General features: G+C 34.3%; 1 protein-coding gene across 1 annotated transcript in view; it reads left to right on the forward strand.

The window, feature by feature from the left end:
- The window catches only part of LOC149782811 (Fanconi anemia group A protein-like), a 293,000-nt gene that overhangs the window by 177,412 nt on the left and 96,108 nt on the right, over window positions 1–19,480 (forward strand). Inside the window, exons 26-28 of the mRNA XM_089934328.1 lie at window positions 5,400–5,473; window positions 10,971–11,099; window positions 11,910–12,003. Of these exons, the coding sequence (XP_089790454.1) occupies window positions 5,400–5,473; window positions 10,971–11,099; window positions 11,910–12,003 (297 nt within the window). The remainder of the gene's footprint in view (window positions 1–5,399; window positions 5,474–10,970; window positions 11,100–11,909; window positions 12,004–19,480) is intronic.

Here is a 19,480-nt window from a genome sequence, read left to right on the forward strand (position 1 = left end):
ATTAAGTATTTTGAACTGCAGAGATGTCTCATGCTCTCTTTTTGCCTAGATGGAATCTTTCTTGTATTTTATGGTCATTAACCAAAACTCCCTATGAACTATTGATTGCGGCTTCTTTTCAAGACCTCACTTTAAAGACCTTGTTTCTACTTGCCCTTGCCTCAGTGTGATGACAAAGTGTGATTCATGCCATTTCTATTGACACTAGCTGTCTCCAGTTTTAATAGGAATTATGATTCAGTTTCCCACATTTGTCAGCTGGGATTTTTAGCCCAAAATCAATTACCTTCCATAGCTCAACTACCAACAGAAATTCCCAGTCTCAGTCAAATCTGTGCTGTGGATGATACAGATAGGCTTTTATGTACCATGAAGCACTCCATTCCTGTCTTAAGGACTCTAAAGGAAAAAGAAAGGGTAGGAAGAATCTATTCAGCCATTCAGTATTCAGCCATTAAACAGTTCGCTCCCCCCCCCCCCGACAGTTTTCTCTATGTTCAACGAAGATGGTATCATTTCATATTGTTATGGAGGTCCCTTGATAACTCATGCCCACACTTACAGTGCCGTATATATTTTTAGACCCAGTTGCACGTGAATTATCAAGGAAAAGTTGCACTTTAATTCTCTCAAGGCATGATAATTGGTTGAATTTACACCTTGCCGATCTTATTAAGTATTTTGAGCTACAGAGACCTGTCTCGCACTCTCTTACGCCTAGATGGAATCTTTCTTGTGCTTTATGGTTACTAGACAAAACCCACTATGAACTACTTTTCAGGACCTCACTCACAAGACTGTTTTTGTACTTTCCCTTGCCTCAGCGTGACGATGAAGTGAGATTCATACCTTATCAATTGACACTGGCTGTCTCCGATTTAATGGGAATTATGATTCGGTTTCCCTCTTTTGTCACCTGGGATTTTTAGGTAATCAATTACGTTCCATAGCTCCACTACCAAAAGAAATCCTGAGTCTCAGTCAAATCTGTTCTTCGGATGATACAGATAGAATTTTATGTCCCCTGAGGGTGGTCTGTTTCTATCTTAAGGCATCCAAAGGAAGAAAAAAGGGTAGGAAGTGTCTTTTCCTCCCTCTCAATTGATCTATAGACATTTCAGCTGCCAATATTTTACCATGATCAAAAGAGCATGCCAGTCACTTACTGATCAAGACCTTTCCTTTATGAAACTTAAAACCCATGAGACTCAAACCGTTGTTACCTCCTGGGCCTACCTTAATCACTCCCCTTCACAGACATCATGAAGGCAGCACTTTGGCATTTCCGTTCTACCTTTTGCTCCTTTTATCTCCACTTATTATCACAACAAAGCTCAGGCATCTTTTCTCTGTGTCCGATCATTACAGCACAACACACGACATTTGACCCAAAAACAATACCAACCTTCCATAACATTACCTTTTCTGTTTTTTTATCAGTTTAACAGAGCATCAGCCAACCCTCCTTACTGACAAATTCAGCTGAACAATAGCCATGGTTAAGCTTTTGCTGCTATTAAAATGTAGTTTTTTTTGTGGGGGTAAAACTAATTTTAATTGTGCAATACTTACCCATGGCCATTGTCAAAAGCTCTCCATGCACCCCGCTCTGATGTGCTGATGTAGTAGTCATCTGTGAAAAGGATCAGCTATCTCTGCTTGTTTTGTGCATAACATACCAAGGACAAGGTGAGTTGCATGAGAAATTACATCATACTGACAATTCTTCACTTTAATGGAGGGGGCCCCGAGAGTCCGAGTGGTCTAAAGCGCTCTCCATTACGGATCACTGCCATCTCACCTCTGTCTGCGTGGGTTCGAGTCTCAGATTCGGCTAATGTGGGTATGTGAGAAAGCTTGCCAGTAGCTTCTCATGGGTCAGTGGTTCTTTCCGGGGTTATCCCGGGTTCTTCCTCCACCATTAATACTGGCCGCCATGTATAGCCTATCATGTCCTGAAAAATGGCGTTAAACCCTACAACAACAACTTTAATGGAGGATTAATGAACATCAAATGGATAGTGCATTTTTTTCAGCACGAGAAAGGAAGCTAAACAATAGGCAAGGGTAAGTATTGCATAGTTAAAATGAGTTTTACCCTCCCAAAAAATACACGTTAAACCCACCCAACCATACCAAACCATTCTGTCATTTATCAATTCCTTTTTTGCAAGTAACTCAAGGTATCTGCCATCAACAGTTACCAAACTTTGTGGAAGGTTTGCACTTTGGAAAAGGAAGGACCTTATTGATTTGGGGTCAAAATGTAATGAGCACCATGGCTGACTGAATAAAAATGGTTTCTACACAATAACTCAAGTTCTCCACCATCTAGAGATACTTTTCATTGTGGATAGTTTGCACTTTGAGAAAGCAAGGACCCGGTTGATTTCAGACCAATGGTCATGGTCACTCTGAAAGTAGAACAATGGTTACCACACAATAACTTAAGTTTTCCATTATCTACAATTACCAAACTTTATAGGTGGCTATTGGTTTTGGAGGCAAAAAGCCTGCCTGCATATGGATTATGCTTTTTCTGGTACTATTACAACTTTATGGTCTTAAACTGAGTAACAAAAAACAGCAAAACCCAACAAGTTAAAAATAAAAATCAATATATAATTTATTTCCCTAGAATACAAAGTGAAAATTTAAAAAGAACTTACAGTATTGCGAATTAATTCACAAATAATCCTAAATGTTATATCACAATTACAATTCCAATTGAATTCCAATGGTATTCTATATAAATTCCAATATTGAATGTATTGATGTGCCTGTAGTCTCAAATTTGCTTATGTGCCAATGGCCTGGAATTTGACATGCTTATGTGCCAATGGCCTGGAATGTTAACAGTCTTTTGATGTAGCACAGTAATAAAATCCAAAATGTCCTTGACTGAATTTACTGTAATTCCAAATTAATGAATTAATCCAAGAAGTATTAATGGGCACGTTGTAATTCCAGTGAATAATTGAAATCAATAAATCCACCCAATTAAAAACTGAACACAACAAAAAACTGATTCCAATTCAGATGTTAAGATAGGAATGAGTAATTTTTCAGTTAAGCAACATTGATATAATAAGCTAGACAGAATAATGCAGTCAGGAGGTAGGTCAGTTTCCTTTCTGAAATATTCATAGTTGTCATCAAAATTTAGGAATTTTCAAGTGAAAACTAATGTCCTCGACTTAGATTCAAGTAAACATGTATACCTTCATTAATAATGATCGTAATATTTATTCTGTAATCTTGGAAAAATATTAGCTATGTATTATGTTGTCTACAAAAGAAATATCACTTGTCAGATAGACCCTTATCTTTATTTTGGACAAAGGTCAGTTACAAAATAAAGATATACATTGAGAAAAGCCAGCAAGCAATACAACTTAAATATAAATAACAGTACATTATAACAAATATAAATTAGGCAATAAAAAGTCATATTTTGTCATTGTTATTGTCATGTCTTTAGTACCACATGTCATATAAAGTTGTGAATATTCTAAAAAAAATATACTGCCATGTACGAATATTGTAAGAGTACATTTTTATATTGCAGATCTGCATGTTCATTCCTAATTTTCTATTTATTGCAGCTGTATATGCACATTTCCAATAAAACCATCTGGTTTGTAAACTTACCTCACAGATTCATTATATTTTGATAATATATTTAGGTAGCTGACCAGTCTACTTAAAAAAATAGGCTCCAGAGGTTAAGCAAAAAAGCTTTATTGATGTGATTTATAGATATTATAGGACTGAAAATTGTTAGATAAAGGGATTTTTTCGTGCATCAAAACATGTCATATCAGAATTCAGACAAATCAATAGCACATTAAAAATTTATTAAAGAATTTGAGAGTGATGCAATACAGCACTCAGACAGAGCACATCATCAGCCTCTTTACAGATTTTACTTACGATCATTCAGCAAAAGATAGAAATGTAGACTAGTTAAAGTGAGTTTTATTAAAAAATAATTTATCAGTATGTTTTGTGTTTGTATTCTGGTACTAATCCACATGGAACATGTCCATTATTTGTGTCAAGAATTTTAACCAGCAGGAGATCCAGGTTACTAGCAAAAATAAATGCACATTTTTCCTATTGTTTACTGTAAAAATTGCATGTAATAGATTACACTTTTTATGTCAGATTACACTTTTTTGCCACTTATATTAGCAGTAACTATACTTATACCTCTCTGGGGGATATCATGTATACAAGGATAGTTCTATGTGCACAATGACTGTGTTGTTAATAATCACTCTAATTACTTGATGGGTGTTTTAACACCTGTCCATTTATACCATAAGCATTTAGTGTACTTTTTTAAATGCCAGATGTTGTTAGTTTTGGATTTTTTTAAATGTAGCTTTACAAAAATTTCAGTCATATCGTTTCAATGTCTGCAGTGTGGCAGTCTATAGTGATGTCTATTACTGGGGCATCATGCCGGACATGTAGCATGATGTCCCACCCAGTAACATTATCCTGACATGAGACTGACCAGTCCTAACACTAACTTCTTAATGCCCAATACCTAACAAGGCAGCTGTTAGTACTTTTTTTAAGTCTTTGGTATGACTTAGCCAGGGCTTGAGCACACAACCTCTTGCATCCAAGGCAGATGCTTTCTATGTTGGTAGTACTCAATGGAAAACGTAAACAGGTCATTTGACCATTAAAGGGAATGCCAAGTTACAACCAGTTCTTTAATGTTACAATAGCCACTGGTGTTAGTTTTCACTGCACCAACAGGTTAGTGATGGCTGAGTTTTGATGATCCATTGACAAAGTCACTAATGGCTGGATGACAGATTAACGTTAATATCGAACCCTGCCAGAACCTTTCCGATGCCATTCTGCTGCCATTACTAAAATTAAATGTTGAACAGAATTTAACTGATTTTGTCACAAAGCATAATGGCATATGAGTGTATGTGATTTGGATTTTTAACACCAGGCCAACAAGTCCTAACACTAACCTCTTCATAATGCTGAGTGCCAAGCAAGACAGCTGTTAGTACCATTTTTATAAGTCTTTGGTATGATTCTGCCAGGCTTCAAACCCACGACCTCCTGCATCCGAGGCAGATGCTCTAACCACTAGGCCACCAGAGAGGTCACAAGCATAGGAGCCTTTCAGTATTTTACAAATGATGCTGATTTTTAATTAGATACTGATAAAGATACATATACTTTTGAAGCATTTGTTTCCTTCACATGGAATTAACTGCACTGGAGAAATTCAATAGAAGGAATCTTGATGACCCAGGTTTCTTGACCAACTGCACTTGTGCTTGGCGCTCGGGCAGGTTTTGGTTAGGTGAACGATATCAAGTATACTTGGGCCTCTTGTTCATGGCGTGTCTTTCTTGTTGCAGCTAACTTTCCCAGAATGGGTGGAGCTTGAGATTAAAGTTCATCCTGAACAGGATCTACTGAGTGTGGTTGAAAGGTAACGTGAAATAAAATTGGTATTCAGAATATCCTGTATTTGCTTTATATTACTTTAATACACCGTGAATTAGAGCTGGTATTGAAAGTTATTCTTACATAAATTACATGCACAGTAATATTGGTGGGGTATGTATAACACTGTCATAACCATGTATCCAGTCTGTACACAGAACAAGAGGACTGCATCAATATCTCATATATTGTATGAATATTACTTATTTTCTTTCTCGAAGAGAGAGAGAGAGAAAATATTGAGAAGAGGAATAAGAAACTTTTTCTTTCACAATATATCTTATTCACTTAGAGCAAAATGAATAAAAGCAAAAGAAGAGAGTTTTGCACACATCATATTCCCAGACAATGTTGTGGGGTTTTGAGATTCAAAAAGTGTGTTTTGAGGTCCGAAAATGGGTCAGTGCATGTGACCAGAAAAAATTAACTTATCTGCTTTTCCAAAGAATGTAATATACTTACAAAGAAAGAAATATTTTTAGACATAGTATTGTTAAATATCAATGCCATACATATAAACATGCAGACACTCACATCCTCACAATCACCTATTTTGATGGACATCATATACTTAAGAATTACTAAATAAATGTAGATATGTTTGTATTATGTGCAATGAATGAAATACTCCTGCATGCTGTTGTGCATGACAAAGTTAAGCTCAGTCCACCTGTAGTTTTTAAATTTATTTTTGCTTGCTTTGCTTATAGTGTATTGCTTCCTGAATTGCACTCTTCAAAAATGAATCACACTTCTAAACACTATTCCAACAAAAGAAATGATCATGTTTTATATTTTATATAGGGAGTGAAAATCAGACTTCAAAGAAATGTTATTGCTGATCACAAACTTTTTTAAAGTTAGCATCACATTCTCATTTTGTTGCAGTGGTGTGTAAAACATCAGTTCTTTAGCACATCTCATTGATGTATTAGATTCAGATGAAGTAGATTGTTCTACTTAGCGTACCTTGCCTATCCAACTTAATAAAATGGACTCACCCACTGCAGAATTTGACTTGATCCATCACCCAAGCCATTTGTCAGCCAATTAAGTAATCTCTGCAAGGCGGTTGTTTATCTCAGACCACCTTTCCTTTTAATTGCCTCTATATCAGCTGTATCCCTGATTGATAGCTTTTGATGAGCTTTGATCAGGACTGTTTACTGTTCATACATGCTGATTACTGGCATATTTGTATTGTGGTGGTCAAGAAATTTTATGTTGCTGTTGAAAAGACTTCGCAGATAAGATTTCTGAAAATAATGTGTTTTGAAACACGATCGTGTCTAGGGATTGGTTCGTTGAGTCCAAATTTATGTTTTTCATGTGACACTGCATATTATGGGAGTTATGTCTTCACAAATATCTCCTGACTGATTTTTAAATTACTAAAAGTTTTATTTTACTTGTATTTTTCGTTCAGTGAATAAATATCTTAAAAATTTGTATTTGTAAATGCTTGTTTCAGATCTGTCATTGGTCAGTCACTACTTTTATTTTGTTAGCTTGTGTTCTTTAAAGTCATCAGCTCTTTAAATAGCTAATAATGTTAATCTAATTAGGGTGAACCCTTCAGTAAAGCTGGTCATTCTTCAGTATGCTGTTCTTCAGTAGAATTATTATTTATACCAGAACAAACATTAGTCCAGTAATGCTTACTTGCTCAGCTGGTGTACACACTCATTGACAAGTGTAGTTTTAGCAATGTTCAATTTATCAACCAAATTGATAAGTTATCCAAGAGCAAGTTATTGAATGATCAGTGTATTGTAAGCGGTTCAAGATATTTTGTGTGTGTATATAGTGTTTTGTTTAAATTATTGTTTAAGCAGTGAATTAAGTAATGCATATACTTGCATACAAGTTGATGTTTATTTACTAAAAATGTGATTCATGCAGTGTAGGAGTCATCTTATAGGCATGAGATGCAAAATAATATAAATGGGGGGGGTAATGTTGGAAACTACAGATGTTTACAATATACAAAAATATTGTCAATTCAAATATATTTATATTTTCATGCCACAAATCCCATTCAGAAACACATATATGGTATGCGCTGTGTTTATCCCTTTCATGACTATTCTTCTATTCATAATAAAAAAAAATTATAAAGTTATTTGGATTGTAATTGAAAATGTTTTTAAGTTAAATACTGCTGCAAAAGGAAGTGTCCATCAATTTTGTTTACTCTGGGTGTTTACTAGCAAGTATATTGCTTCTATTTCATTTAAATCCTGTATTTGTATTAATATTTGTGTTTTGCTATATAGACAAAGTTTTTATTTAATTTATATTTTCTTTTTCCATAAGTTAGATTTAATTCCCATGTGATATTTCCCAAGTTGTCTGCCAGTGCCTGTGGCCTGATATGCCCTTGGCTTGTAATGGTTTGTAACTTTGTTTTCCAGTGGACAATCATTTTGGTTGTTACATAAATTTAATATGTGTACTTGCTCAGTGCCAAGTTAAGTTAAACGTTTTCTAGTGAATGTTCGACCTTAATTCCTTAGTGAATTACATCCTGAAAACATAAGCAGATTTGCATCAGAAATTACCAGGCCTCCAACCTATGCAACTTATGAATTGACCTGCAGTTAGACTCAAATCACTCTGCTGTAATAATAAAATATTCAACCACCTTTTTATCAACTTCTTTCAGGTCATGACAAGATAAATAATGCTAAGGTTCTCACGGGGAATTATAAAACAAATTGGTTTCCCAGTTTGATTGTTCTGAGATTTTCTAACCATTTTATACATGGACTTTGTTTCAAAGAATATATTGCCTAATTTTATGGTGCAGTTTTATTCATTTTGACTTGTACGAACTCCCCAACTTGAAATGATACCAGTAGACCCAGCTCACAGCAGTCTGAAACAAGTTGCAGATTAATTGTTTTTGACAAATTTAGTCCAAATTTTGACCATTATGTTGATGCTGAGATAAGTGGAGCATCAGTGAGTACAGTTACTTCTACAGATGCTAATTATCTTAAAAAATCTACATGTGTGATCAATATGGCTGCCAACAAAAATAACTTCTACGTATATGTGCCTGTTTCTGCATCCAATCTTACCAATAAACAGTACGTGGATAGTGTAACCAAATCACAAGCGATTGGTGGTAGTACAAAACGAGCTAAAAATAGTGTCAGTCACATTCCAAATCTCACTTATATTAGTCAAAATTGCTGGGGTTTCGTTGCATCTGCATCAAGTTATTATTTGGAGAATAATCCAGTTATGTGTTAGTGTTTAAGAGCCTTATTAGCAATCCAGGGTGGACCACAGACAGAGAAAAAAATGACTTTTGGATCAAATTAAAGTGTCCAACGGTTGTAGCAATATGGAAATTTCAACTACAAGGTATATTGCAATTAAGTGCTGGGTATATATATATAATTAGAAGGATCAAATGATGTCAGAACTTGGACTATGCTGTATTCAGCACCAAGTGTTTATATTGCTGATTCTCAGCAATTTCCATCTGATTGTGTTGTAACCATATTTCTGGATTTATGTTGTCAAAGCAGGAGGTACTTACCCAGGTTTGTCAATGTTTCAGATATATACACTCGATGACCTAGTATAGGTCTGGTGTGCTAGCATGCAGTGATTTAATGTAATTGTAATATATAATGTCTGCTGATCCTCCTTTGATCATAGTCATAAAAGAGTTGTATAATTTTATACTAAACCTGACAATGGAGATCGGGATAGCCGCTTTTGATTCACTAGACCCAGAATGTGTTGAAGAAGCAAGAGCAATAAATATAATGGCTCGAATGAAAAAATTAACTTCAAAGTCTCCCGGTTTAAATGAGAAAAGTGACAACTTTGTTAGAGTTTCAGGAATGAGAGGCCCTCAACTGAGATATGCAATCAGAGACTTTGATATAATTAGTAAATACTGTCCTGTAAGTGACTGCGAGGAAAGATGATTAAAAGTTGAAAAATATTTGATAAATACACTGTTTGAGCAAAATAAAGACAATGTTTTGACAATTGATAAATCTAACCTAGTAGAAACAAAATTTCATGGTGGTTAGAAACCAGAGCAAGAGAAACTAAAGAAGATTCACGACATGTCTGACAAACTTGCTGAAACAAGGAAACAAGTTTCTTAAAAATCGTAAGCTCATAGACACATTTACTAAATGTCTAGTATTTTGTTTACTCAGTATGTACTATTATAAAGCGATGCTGTTAGGAATATTAGAAAACAGTACTGATACTAACCTGCTAACAACAGCATATCTAAAGAAAAGTATGATGTATATCACATTAATGCTGCACTAAACACAGTATCAGAAATTGAGTCTAGAATTGAGTTATATGATGATGTCAAACGAGATGTATTTTATCAAGTGCTTGACATTATTACAAAACACATTATTGATAAAAACTATGAAATACATAATGGTTTAAACCAATTGCGTTGAAAAACTTTAAGAAAAGAAGCTGGAAAGTTACTGACAGAAACAAAATACAGAAATATCAAAGAGCTGATTGCTGGATACCTATACCTGTTCGTCAATGATATTCATTTAAAGCAAGCTGATATTCGTGGTCTTTTAAGTTTTGCAACAGCATATGTAATTCTCAGGCAGCATCTGGTACTTAAAAATGTTAAACTGTGACAGTTATGTTATATTGTTAGGTATATTGATGACACATAAGATATTTATCATGATAGAGTCAATATTTAAATACCAACACATTTTGACCCTCCATTTTCGTCCTCAGTTTTAACAGATATCAGATATGATGATATCTCACCTGAAGTATATGATAAGTATAGAGTTTCTTGCTGATCCTGTCAATAAAAAATTTAGTGCTCTGATCGATAAAGCTTCAGCTGAAGATATTTTCACTACAGCAATTGAAATAATTACTAAACAGTTTCATAATGACGAAAAAAGAAGTAATCAACTTCAGCCACATATCAGCTGGTCTCCAAGACAATGACAGAGACGAGCTGATTAAATACTGTAATTATTACCATAAAACAACTTTACTGTGTCAGACAAGCTAGAAAATTTTATAGTAAAATAGTAATTGGAGAATGGCATCTCTCGTATAGAACAAAAAGAGATGAAGCTGACTGTATACATAGGTCATTCATACCTTGTAAAAGATGAACCACAACCAGAGTGCATACTTCGTCAGTGCCCTCTGACAATGGAACACAAGTATTTACATGTAGGTGTGAACTCTTTTAAGAATCTTTATGATGATGCCAGAGAAAATCTTTAACTTTTTGAGTGAATGTGGTTATATTTAAAAATATTAACCCTACAGTAAGATTTAAGAATTTTGTATTTTTACCTTTATTTTTTATGCCTTTTTCAGATATTTGACATCATATGGTAGTATTTTATGTTTATGTTTATTTGGAACAATTTATCTTCCTGAATTATTTTTGCAATTCTTTACATTTGCATTTTTAGAAATTGCATTCTCCTTCCTTGTTACAGGTTTAACCATTATACTTGGGCAGTATATAGAAAATATCTTCCCATGGAGGAGAAAGATGGTGGTTGTAATAATGACCACAGGCTTGCTGCCAGACTGATCTTGGAAAAGTTGATTGATTCATATACCAGGTTAGCATATATGAATTTGTCAGGACTATTTTTAAATGCTAGGCTGTAGTTGAATCCAATCAAACTTTTACACAAAGGTCTTTGAGGTTTGTATATATTATGTCTGTTCACAATCAAATATGACCACTGATACTAAAAATAGAAAACCATTAATCAACTTATTCTTATAAATTGCATAGTAAAACTTTAACAAGTTTGTACAAATTTGTTGTAAATATGGATGCCATTGCAGATAAATGACTCCATTTCAAAAACTAGATGAACAGAAATTCTTGACTAAGGGGCTTTTGTAAAAAAATAACTTACAAGCGATGCTGATTTCTTCTCAGATGTGACTGCTCTTACTAAAAATAGAACTTTAGTAAATTCTCAAAAAATTCTAAACAGAATGTATCCAAATTTGGAAACATCCTAGCTTGAAGATTTTCAAATTTATAAAAATGATGTCAACATGCTATTAAGTATGGCTACAATAACTAACAAAGAGACATAAACAACTTTATCTGAAGAAAAAAACACTTAACAGAATTCTACCAAGTTTGACAGAAAGGATCAGGTACTGAGGTCTTTGGTAGTGGGCAAACGATGCTGTTGTGTTTTTCAATATGGCTGAAGATACAAGAACAAATAAATAAACTTTTTTTATATATAGTTTTCATAACATATACCATTAAGAACATTGGAATAAATCTCAACAGAAAGCGTTAGCACTCTTCTAACCCTTATATCTTTGTCATCATCTCTTGTTTTTTTGCTATCAGGCAGATGTGAAAACTTTTTAACATAAAGAATTCTTTTTTTCCATATCAGTCAGCATATACCTGTACAAGAGTGTGCCAGGTGCAATGAAGCACAGAGTTTCAGCAGACTAACCAATAGCACTGAGATGATCAGTGTACTGCAGGTTAGTTTTTTTTAAAAATTTTAATACACCAGGTTGTTCACCAGGAAATGTTTGTTTACAGTTGTTATTTACAATTCAAAAACTGCTTGACCAATTTGCACATAATTTTACAGGGAGCATTCTGTCATAAAGGCCTTCAACATTAGCTAAATTAGATATTGATTCATCATCCAATATGGCCAATGTTACTAAAAATAAGGAAAACAATTGAAGAACTTAACTGCAATACAAAATTTGAAAGCATCCTGGCATGAAGGTCTTTAAAAAAAATTTTTAGTGGTGTGGAGACTTCTGAAAATATGGTCACTGTTAAAAAGAAAAACAGACAAAAAACTTTAAACAACTTCTAATAATAACCCCAGCTGTTTAACATTTTTTGACCAAGCTTAAGAGCATCCTGGCATAAAGGTCTTTGATATTTATACAGATGGTGATAACTGTCAAATGTGGCCACCATTACTAAAAAGTTATACCTTTAAATTACTTCTGAAGTGAACTGCTTTACAGAATTTACCCATTTTGATGGGAAAGCTTAACGGCATAGTTTTAGTTTTATACAAATGGTGTTGATACATGACATTCAGATAATGGCTGCTGTTACTAAAACTGGAAACTTCTGATGAAAAACCACTTAACAGAATGAACCAAATGCCAGAAACTGGCATCCAGCTTGAAGAGCTTAAAAATATGAATAGATAATGCCAATCTGCCATCAAATATGGTCACTGTCGCTAAAAGTTTAACACAATTTTGACAGATTCTCAGAAACTGCTTAGCAGAATTTGGCCAAGTTTGACTTCATTCTGGCATTAAGGATTTGAGGGTTTATTCTAGAGATGTCATCATCTTAGATGTATATGAGCGTTTTGCTGGAAATTAACACTTCAAATTATGATATCTTTTCTCCAACTTTTTGCAGTCTTCAAAAGAATTAACACGTGACCCTAGCTATTGTCAGTGTTATCTATATTTAATTTGTATTATTTGTTGGCTTTTCTTAAAGATTATGTTATGTATATTTGTATTTTGCAATTGAAGTTTGTCCACAATCAAGTTAATGGTGTATATAACCAGTGACATTGATTTTGTAAACATAATACATAGCTAATATTTCTCCATGAGTTTAGATAGATTAAATATTGAGATCATTATTAATGGTGGTACCAGTAAACATGTTTACTTCTATTTGAATGAAGGATATTAGTTTGTACTTGGAGATTCCTAAACTTGTTGACAACTTTGAATGTTTTAGAGAGGAGGCTGACCTACATTCTGGATTCTTTAAAATGGTGACAGGCAAATTCCTATATATAGGTAGCTTGTTGCCGTGAAGATAAATTATTTCCTAAAAGTTTAGTTAACGCATTTATACCTGCCATAACATGCCATGTCACGTGAAAAACATGAGTTTGGACACACACCCCTCCAAAATGGTTGTATTTCGGAAAACATGATTTTAAGGAATCTTAACGGCAATGACTTTTTCAGCAATAAAAAAACTACCAAACAAACATTTCTTGACCACCGTGATCTAATTATGCCTGTGAACGGTATGTATGAACAGTCAACAGTCTTGCTTAAAGCTCATCCAAGCCTATCCTCTTGGCAAACAGCTGATAAAAGGGGCAGCTGAAAATGATGGTTAGTCTGAGATTTTACAATGCTGTATCCGATCTATTACTTTTCACTGGAACACATGTTATTTATTTAGACAATCTGTTGTTGATATATACTTTTGAGCTTATGTGGCAAGAGGAGCTGTAGCTAATTACAGAGCAATCACTATCATACTCTCAGACAAAACAATGCTGCTTGAAGGTGTTAGTGGACAAATGACAGTCATTGATGCCTCAGTAGAAAACCTGTAATTAAATCGCTCATGATATTATAATGTCATATCATCATGTTATTGTTACTCTGACTCCTGGTCAGATTAAAAAGCTACAATCAGCATCAAAAAAGAATTCTGAAAAAAAATATTGCTGAAATCAGCACAGATCGCAGGTGGTCCGAATAAACTATCACTGACAGAACGTCAACTCAGGCACTTCAGTGATGCCAAACAATCAAAGACCAGATTAGACATAATCTTTCTGTGGCTGCCATTAAAGATGCAGTCAGAATGGGTGGTATATTTCCACTTCTTGCAGCTATAGCAGTGTTGATAGCTGCTGCAGCCCCAGCTGTTGCAAAATCAGCTGCACTTGGTGCTCTTGGAACTGCCACTGGGATGGTATTAAAGAAAGCAACAGGTCACAGAATAAAGACTTCCCCAAAAAAAGGGAAAGGTCTAAGATTGCCAGGAACCCCTCATTCATGGTACGGTCAAGCTACTTGTGGCTGAGGTCTGAGACTGCCTGGGACACATTGTTGATGCTTCTCATGTCCAATTTTGATTTACTTTATGCTGCTAAGAAATTAAACATAAAAAATTTATGTGGTGTTTTTATGTGTGATCAATTACCAAAACAACCAAACCATGTTGAAACTGGTATCATTAATCTCAATGGAAGTTCTGGTCCAAGCACACACTGGGTTGCACATGCGATTGATCCATGTGGAGTTGTTTATTTTGATTCATATGAGCTGGTGCCACCAAAAGAATTTTTGCGATATAGTGGCTTAGCTGGTGACATACCAGTATGACATTCAACATTACCAACACAGACATTAACAGAAGATCCACCAGTATGTAGTCCAGAAGTTTATGCTCCATGCTGTGTCAAGGTCTCTGAATAAATATACAAGTGGTCATTTTAAACAGGTCTTAGTGTAATATACAGCGGTAGATATTTATGGAAGATCTGCTAAAGACAAACCCAAAGGTGACTTATCCAAATATGCAACCCTCAACAAAGTCAAGGATGAGCTCACTAATACTAATCTTTTGCATCTCACAGATGTAGACCAAAATGAAGTCGTTTTTCAGGAAAAGCAAAGTCCCGTTGACAGATATTATTCTGGAAGTTCTGAAGATAACTATGTTGTGTTTGCTAAAAACAGTAAAATTAAATACTCAGAGGAATCAATTCTAATACTCATGACAGATATTACTGGATGTATCAGAAAAATTGGAGATATTATGTACGGCAATCTCAAGAAGAGCAAAAATACAATTACCAATGTGAACGAACCAAAATCAGACAATGATGTGGTACCAAAAAGGTATGTAGACAGCAGCAATGCCATAATCAGAACTGAGATCAATGATTGTTTACTATCCACCAGTGATACAATGACTGGTTTTCTCAATATGGGTGGAAATAACATTGTTGATTTGAAAGAACCAGAATCAAATGATGATGCTGCAATGAAGAAATACATCAACAATAGCAACATCCTGTATGTTCATGGCATATCCAGTTAAAAAATATCGACAAGCATACAGTTAAAAAAAAAAATACTGCAGTCTTGTCATTGTCACTGATATAATTGTGTACTCTGCATCTGTGGTCATCGCTGGAACAGTAATGATCATCAGCACATTATCAGCCACATAAGTGACAGTACCAGTGATAGGAATTGGTGTTTCAGTTGTACCCGGTATTGCTGGTACTCTTAATATCATCACAAAAATATATCCATGTGCGAGGTTGATAAATTACATGAATATACAACAAAGTTGCGCATGGCAACACAATGCATACGTCAAATTATCTTCATTGATATCATTAAGTCTCAGTGATGGAATAATATCAGATCAGGAATTCATGGAAATTATTAAGATTTACCATGAGGAAATGACACAGTTATCAACTACGATAAACGATATTAGACCTCCAATTTAAAAAATAATAATGTCATAAGAATTGCTATAACAGATCGTTGCTAATACAACTCCTCCAAAAACCATGATCATATCAGCAAGCTCAATCAATCCTGAGTTCAACGTTAGCCTTCCAACGGTGATTCCAGACAAAGAAATAGCATTAGCACAATTATGAGTGTATCACAGCTGGCCAAAATATTAGATCAAAGTCATTTGGTGGGTTGCATGCAAATAATTCACTGGTTTTTGCATACAGAAATAAACCCAATGCATCCCCTGATTGGAATGTTGTGAGTATACCTACGGGCAGTTATCAGATCAAAGAAATCAAAAATGAATTCCAGTGCAGAATAAAATCTATCACCAGAAAAGAATCCAAAATCGCTATCATGGTTCGTGAACCAACATTATCAGCAGCAATATAAATAAATTCTCTAGATTATGCAGTCAGTATATATCAGTCATCGATCCAAACTGTTTTAGAATTTCCAGAGATATCACCTGTTCATCAAGCACCACCAGAACCTCGATGTGGCAATTATACCTCAGACGAAAAAAGAGTAATTTGGATTAAGTTTTATAATATATGATGCACCTTCTGGACATTTGTGGGGTTTATTAGAGTCCAGTGCCTAAACCTATTACTGAATTTCGTAGAGATGGAAAATCAGATATATTATGGAAATTTGAAATGTCATTAGGCAATGAGGATACATTTAGTTTCGGCGATATTAAAGATGTACTTGATGATATTGTTATTTATTATGATGCAGGTATAAGCGAACTATGCAAAAAATTTAACAAGTATGTGATAGAATAACCCCAGAGAGAAACTTTTTGAGGAAATTATTTCACAGATAAAACGTAACAAATCAAATCATTGACGATCTTGAATCCTCCAATCGTAAACTTGAACAATCTGTTATTAATTCAACTGATATATACACCAATTATTGTATTGATGATGGTATTGAACATTCAATCAAACAAGAGTTTTTAAAGGTAATGGCAATATATGAGGCTGATTTACCAAAATTTAAATTTTATGGAAATCCTGTCAAAATCAGTGATATCGATGAATACTATCTCAATATTGTCGCCACATGAAGAACAATGTCACCGCCGTTGAATATTCTAACTCTCAATAATGATCCATAAGGTAGAGTCATCATATTTCACCAGGTGTTGTCAATATTACATCAGCGATCACAGTTATTAACACTTGCATGTGATGCAGTTGATGGCAGCTCCACCTGGATTTTTTCTAGTTTAAAACCAGGTGTTAATCTGGTTTATCTGCGATGCCATAATCTGCTATTATCATGGATACATTTCAAACTTACTGAGCAGCGTGGATACCTGGTTGATTAAAGAGAGAATTTTTTATATAAATTTGTATGCATGCTCATTGATCTTCATCGTAGATCATCATAGATCTTCAAGATCAGGATTTCATAAAATAAATAAAACAATCTTGATACTTCCCCACACAGAACAGTTTAGTGTCAGTATACTTATTGATGATTATGGTGATGAAAAAATTTTTGTTAATGCAGGAACAGTTAAATGAACTGCAATGAGAACATATTATTATGGCTGTATGTGATAGAGATCAAATTCTGAATTAGGCACATTCTTACTTTAAACCATCCAAGTTACATGAGTTGTAACTCGACAAAAATAAAAATAAGTATTATAATCAGAATCAAAATAAAACTATTATGTCAGGATAAAATTTTCTGCTAATACACTTTATTTAGATAAGTCTGAAAATTTTTGGGTTTTTTTTACCCCTTTTTTATTAAAGTCTTTGGAAAACTAACCACGTAACAAAATCAGGCAGTAAAAAATAAGATTGTTACAATTTTAAAACTGAACAAGAATATTTTCATTATGAAAAATACAAAATAAAACTAGAATTCTCAGAGGAATTTATAATAACTGAACTGTGTCACAACTTTTACTTTCACAATCTGTTACAACTTTCATCCTTGACTTTGTTAAGGATGTTGTCACCGTGTTTACAATCACTTTCACACATAATCTTTTTCAACTTATATGCACATTCACAATCTTTTATGTTTTATATTTGCAAGACAACTCTGATCATATTTTCTCAGTCATGTGTGCGAGTGAAACAAATTGTTAAACTTGTGTGTCATCGACACAAGCTATTGATTGTATCATTGCCTTTTGGATTAATTTAATAAACCTGTATTCAGCTGGTAATGTATATCTACCTTCGAATTTTCATTCTTGCAGTGCTTCAAAATCACTTGTGATTTTTCAGGATCAAGCTGCTCAGAAAATTGTATACCCCTAACATATAATTTTTCAGTCGCAGAAATAATCGCATTAATAGTTTTGAAAGTCATTATATAATAAATATATATTTAAATAAAATAATGTGTGCATATTTACATATTTACACATATTTACAGTATATATAATCTTAACTCTAAGGATGGCACATACACATAATTTTAGCATCCCTCATTGCAGGAATGCAATCTCAGGTGTTTTACACATCCACCTTGACTCACAGTGTTAAGTTTTCATTGGCCAGTCATTGTCAGAATAGTCTTACTGCTTCATGCGACTCACTTAACATGCTAAAGTTCTCATTGGCCAGTCATTGTCAGAACAGTGCCACTGCTTTATGAGAATTATGTTCTTTCATTTTCAGAGATTCCCACTTCAGTGCCAAAGTTATCTCTGTATTTACATATTTACAATAAATATTTACATACATGTATTTACACACACCACCAGTGGCCTTCTCTACTTTCAACAGATTTTTACACACGCCTCCCCATATAGCACCCACCATGTGTTGACATGATGGGAGGTTGTGCATTTATCTTTTTAAATTTAGAAAAATTTGGGTGGACTCCAGTAGTTGTTGTTTTTGTAGGGTTTAATGCCATTTTTTAGCACACGATAGGCTATACATGGCGGCCAGTATTAATGTTGGAGGAAGAACCCAGGAAAACCACAGAAAGAACCACTGACCCTCGAGAAGCTAATGGCAAGCTTTCTCACATACCCACATTGGCTGAATCCAAGACTCGAACCTACGCAGACAGAGGTGAGATGGCAGTGATCTGTAACGGAGAGCACTTTAGACCACTCAGCCACTCGGGGCCCCCCGACTCCATTAGTAATATCAGTCAGAAATTATATAAGGTATTTGAGAATCAGAAATCCAGAAATAGATCCACAGGGGGCATGACTTTTTTTTCTTCTCCCATTTTTCTTTTTTTTTCTTAACCATTATCCCTGACAAAGTTGGTGGAAGGCAAGAAGCCTGAAAATGTTAGAAAAATAAGATTTTTTTTAATTTAAAAAAAACAACCAAAGAAAAATATTTCATTCTAAAGTGAATACTCTTGTAAAACACAAGCTATTTAATCTATCTACCTTTACCTGACGGTGTTATTTCCCTTGACTTTGTCAAAGATGTTGAATTTTTCTGTCTTACAATGTTATACTTCAGAAGTGAGATACCTAAATATTATTTTTTGTTTATATTTCTTTGATAATGCTGCTCAGGTTATTTTATCAGCGACATGTTGAACCAAAGATGAGAAAATGTCAAAATATCTGGAAGCTGCACATATCAATTGAAATTCTATTTCTTCGCATGCTTCTACATTCACAAATATAACTGATCTTGCATGTTTACTATATTTTCCAGTACCCCTTCAT

The sequence above is a fragment of the Sinohyriopsis cumingii genome, chromosome 15, assembly GCF_028554795.1.
Source record: "Sinohyriopsis cumingii isolate HCF-2022 chromosome 15, ASM2855479v2, whole genome shotgun sequence".
Classification (NCBI taxonomy): Eukaryota; Metazoa; Mollusca; class Bivalvia; order Unionida; family Unionidae; genus Sinohyriopsis; species Sinohyriopsis cumingii.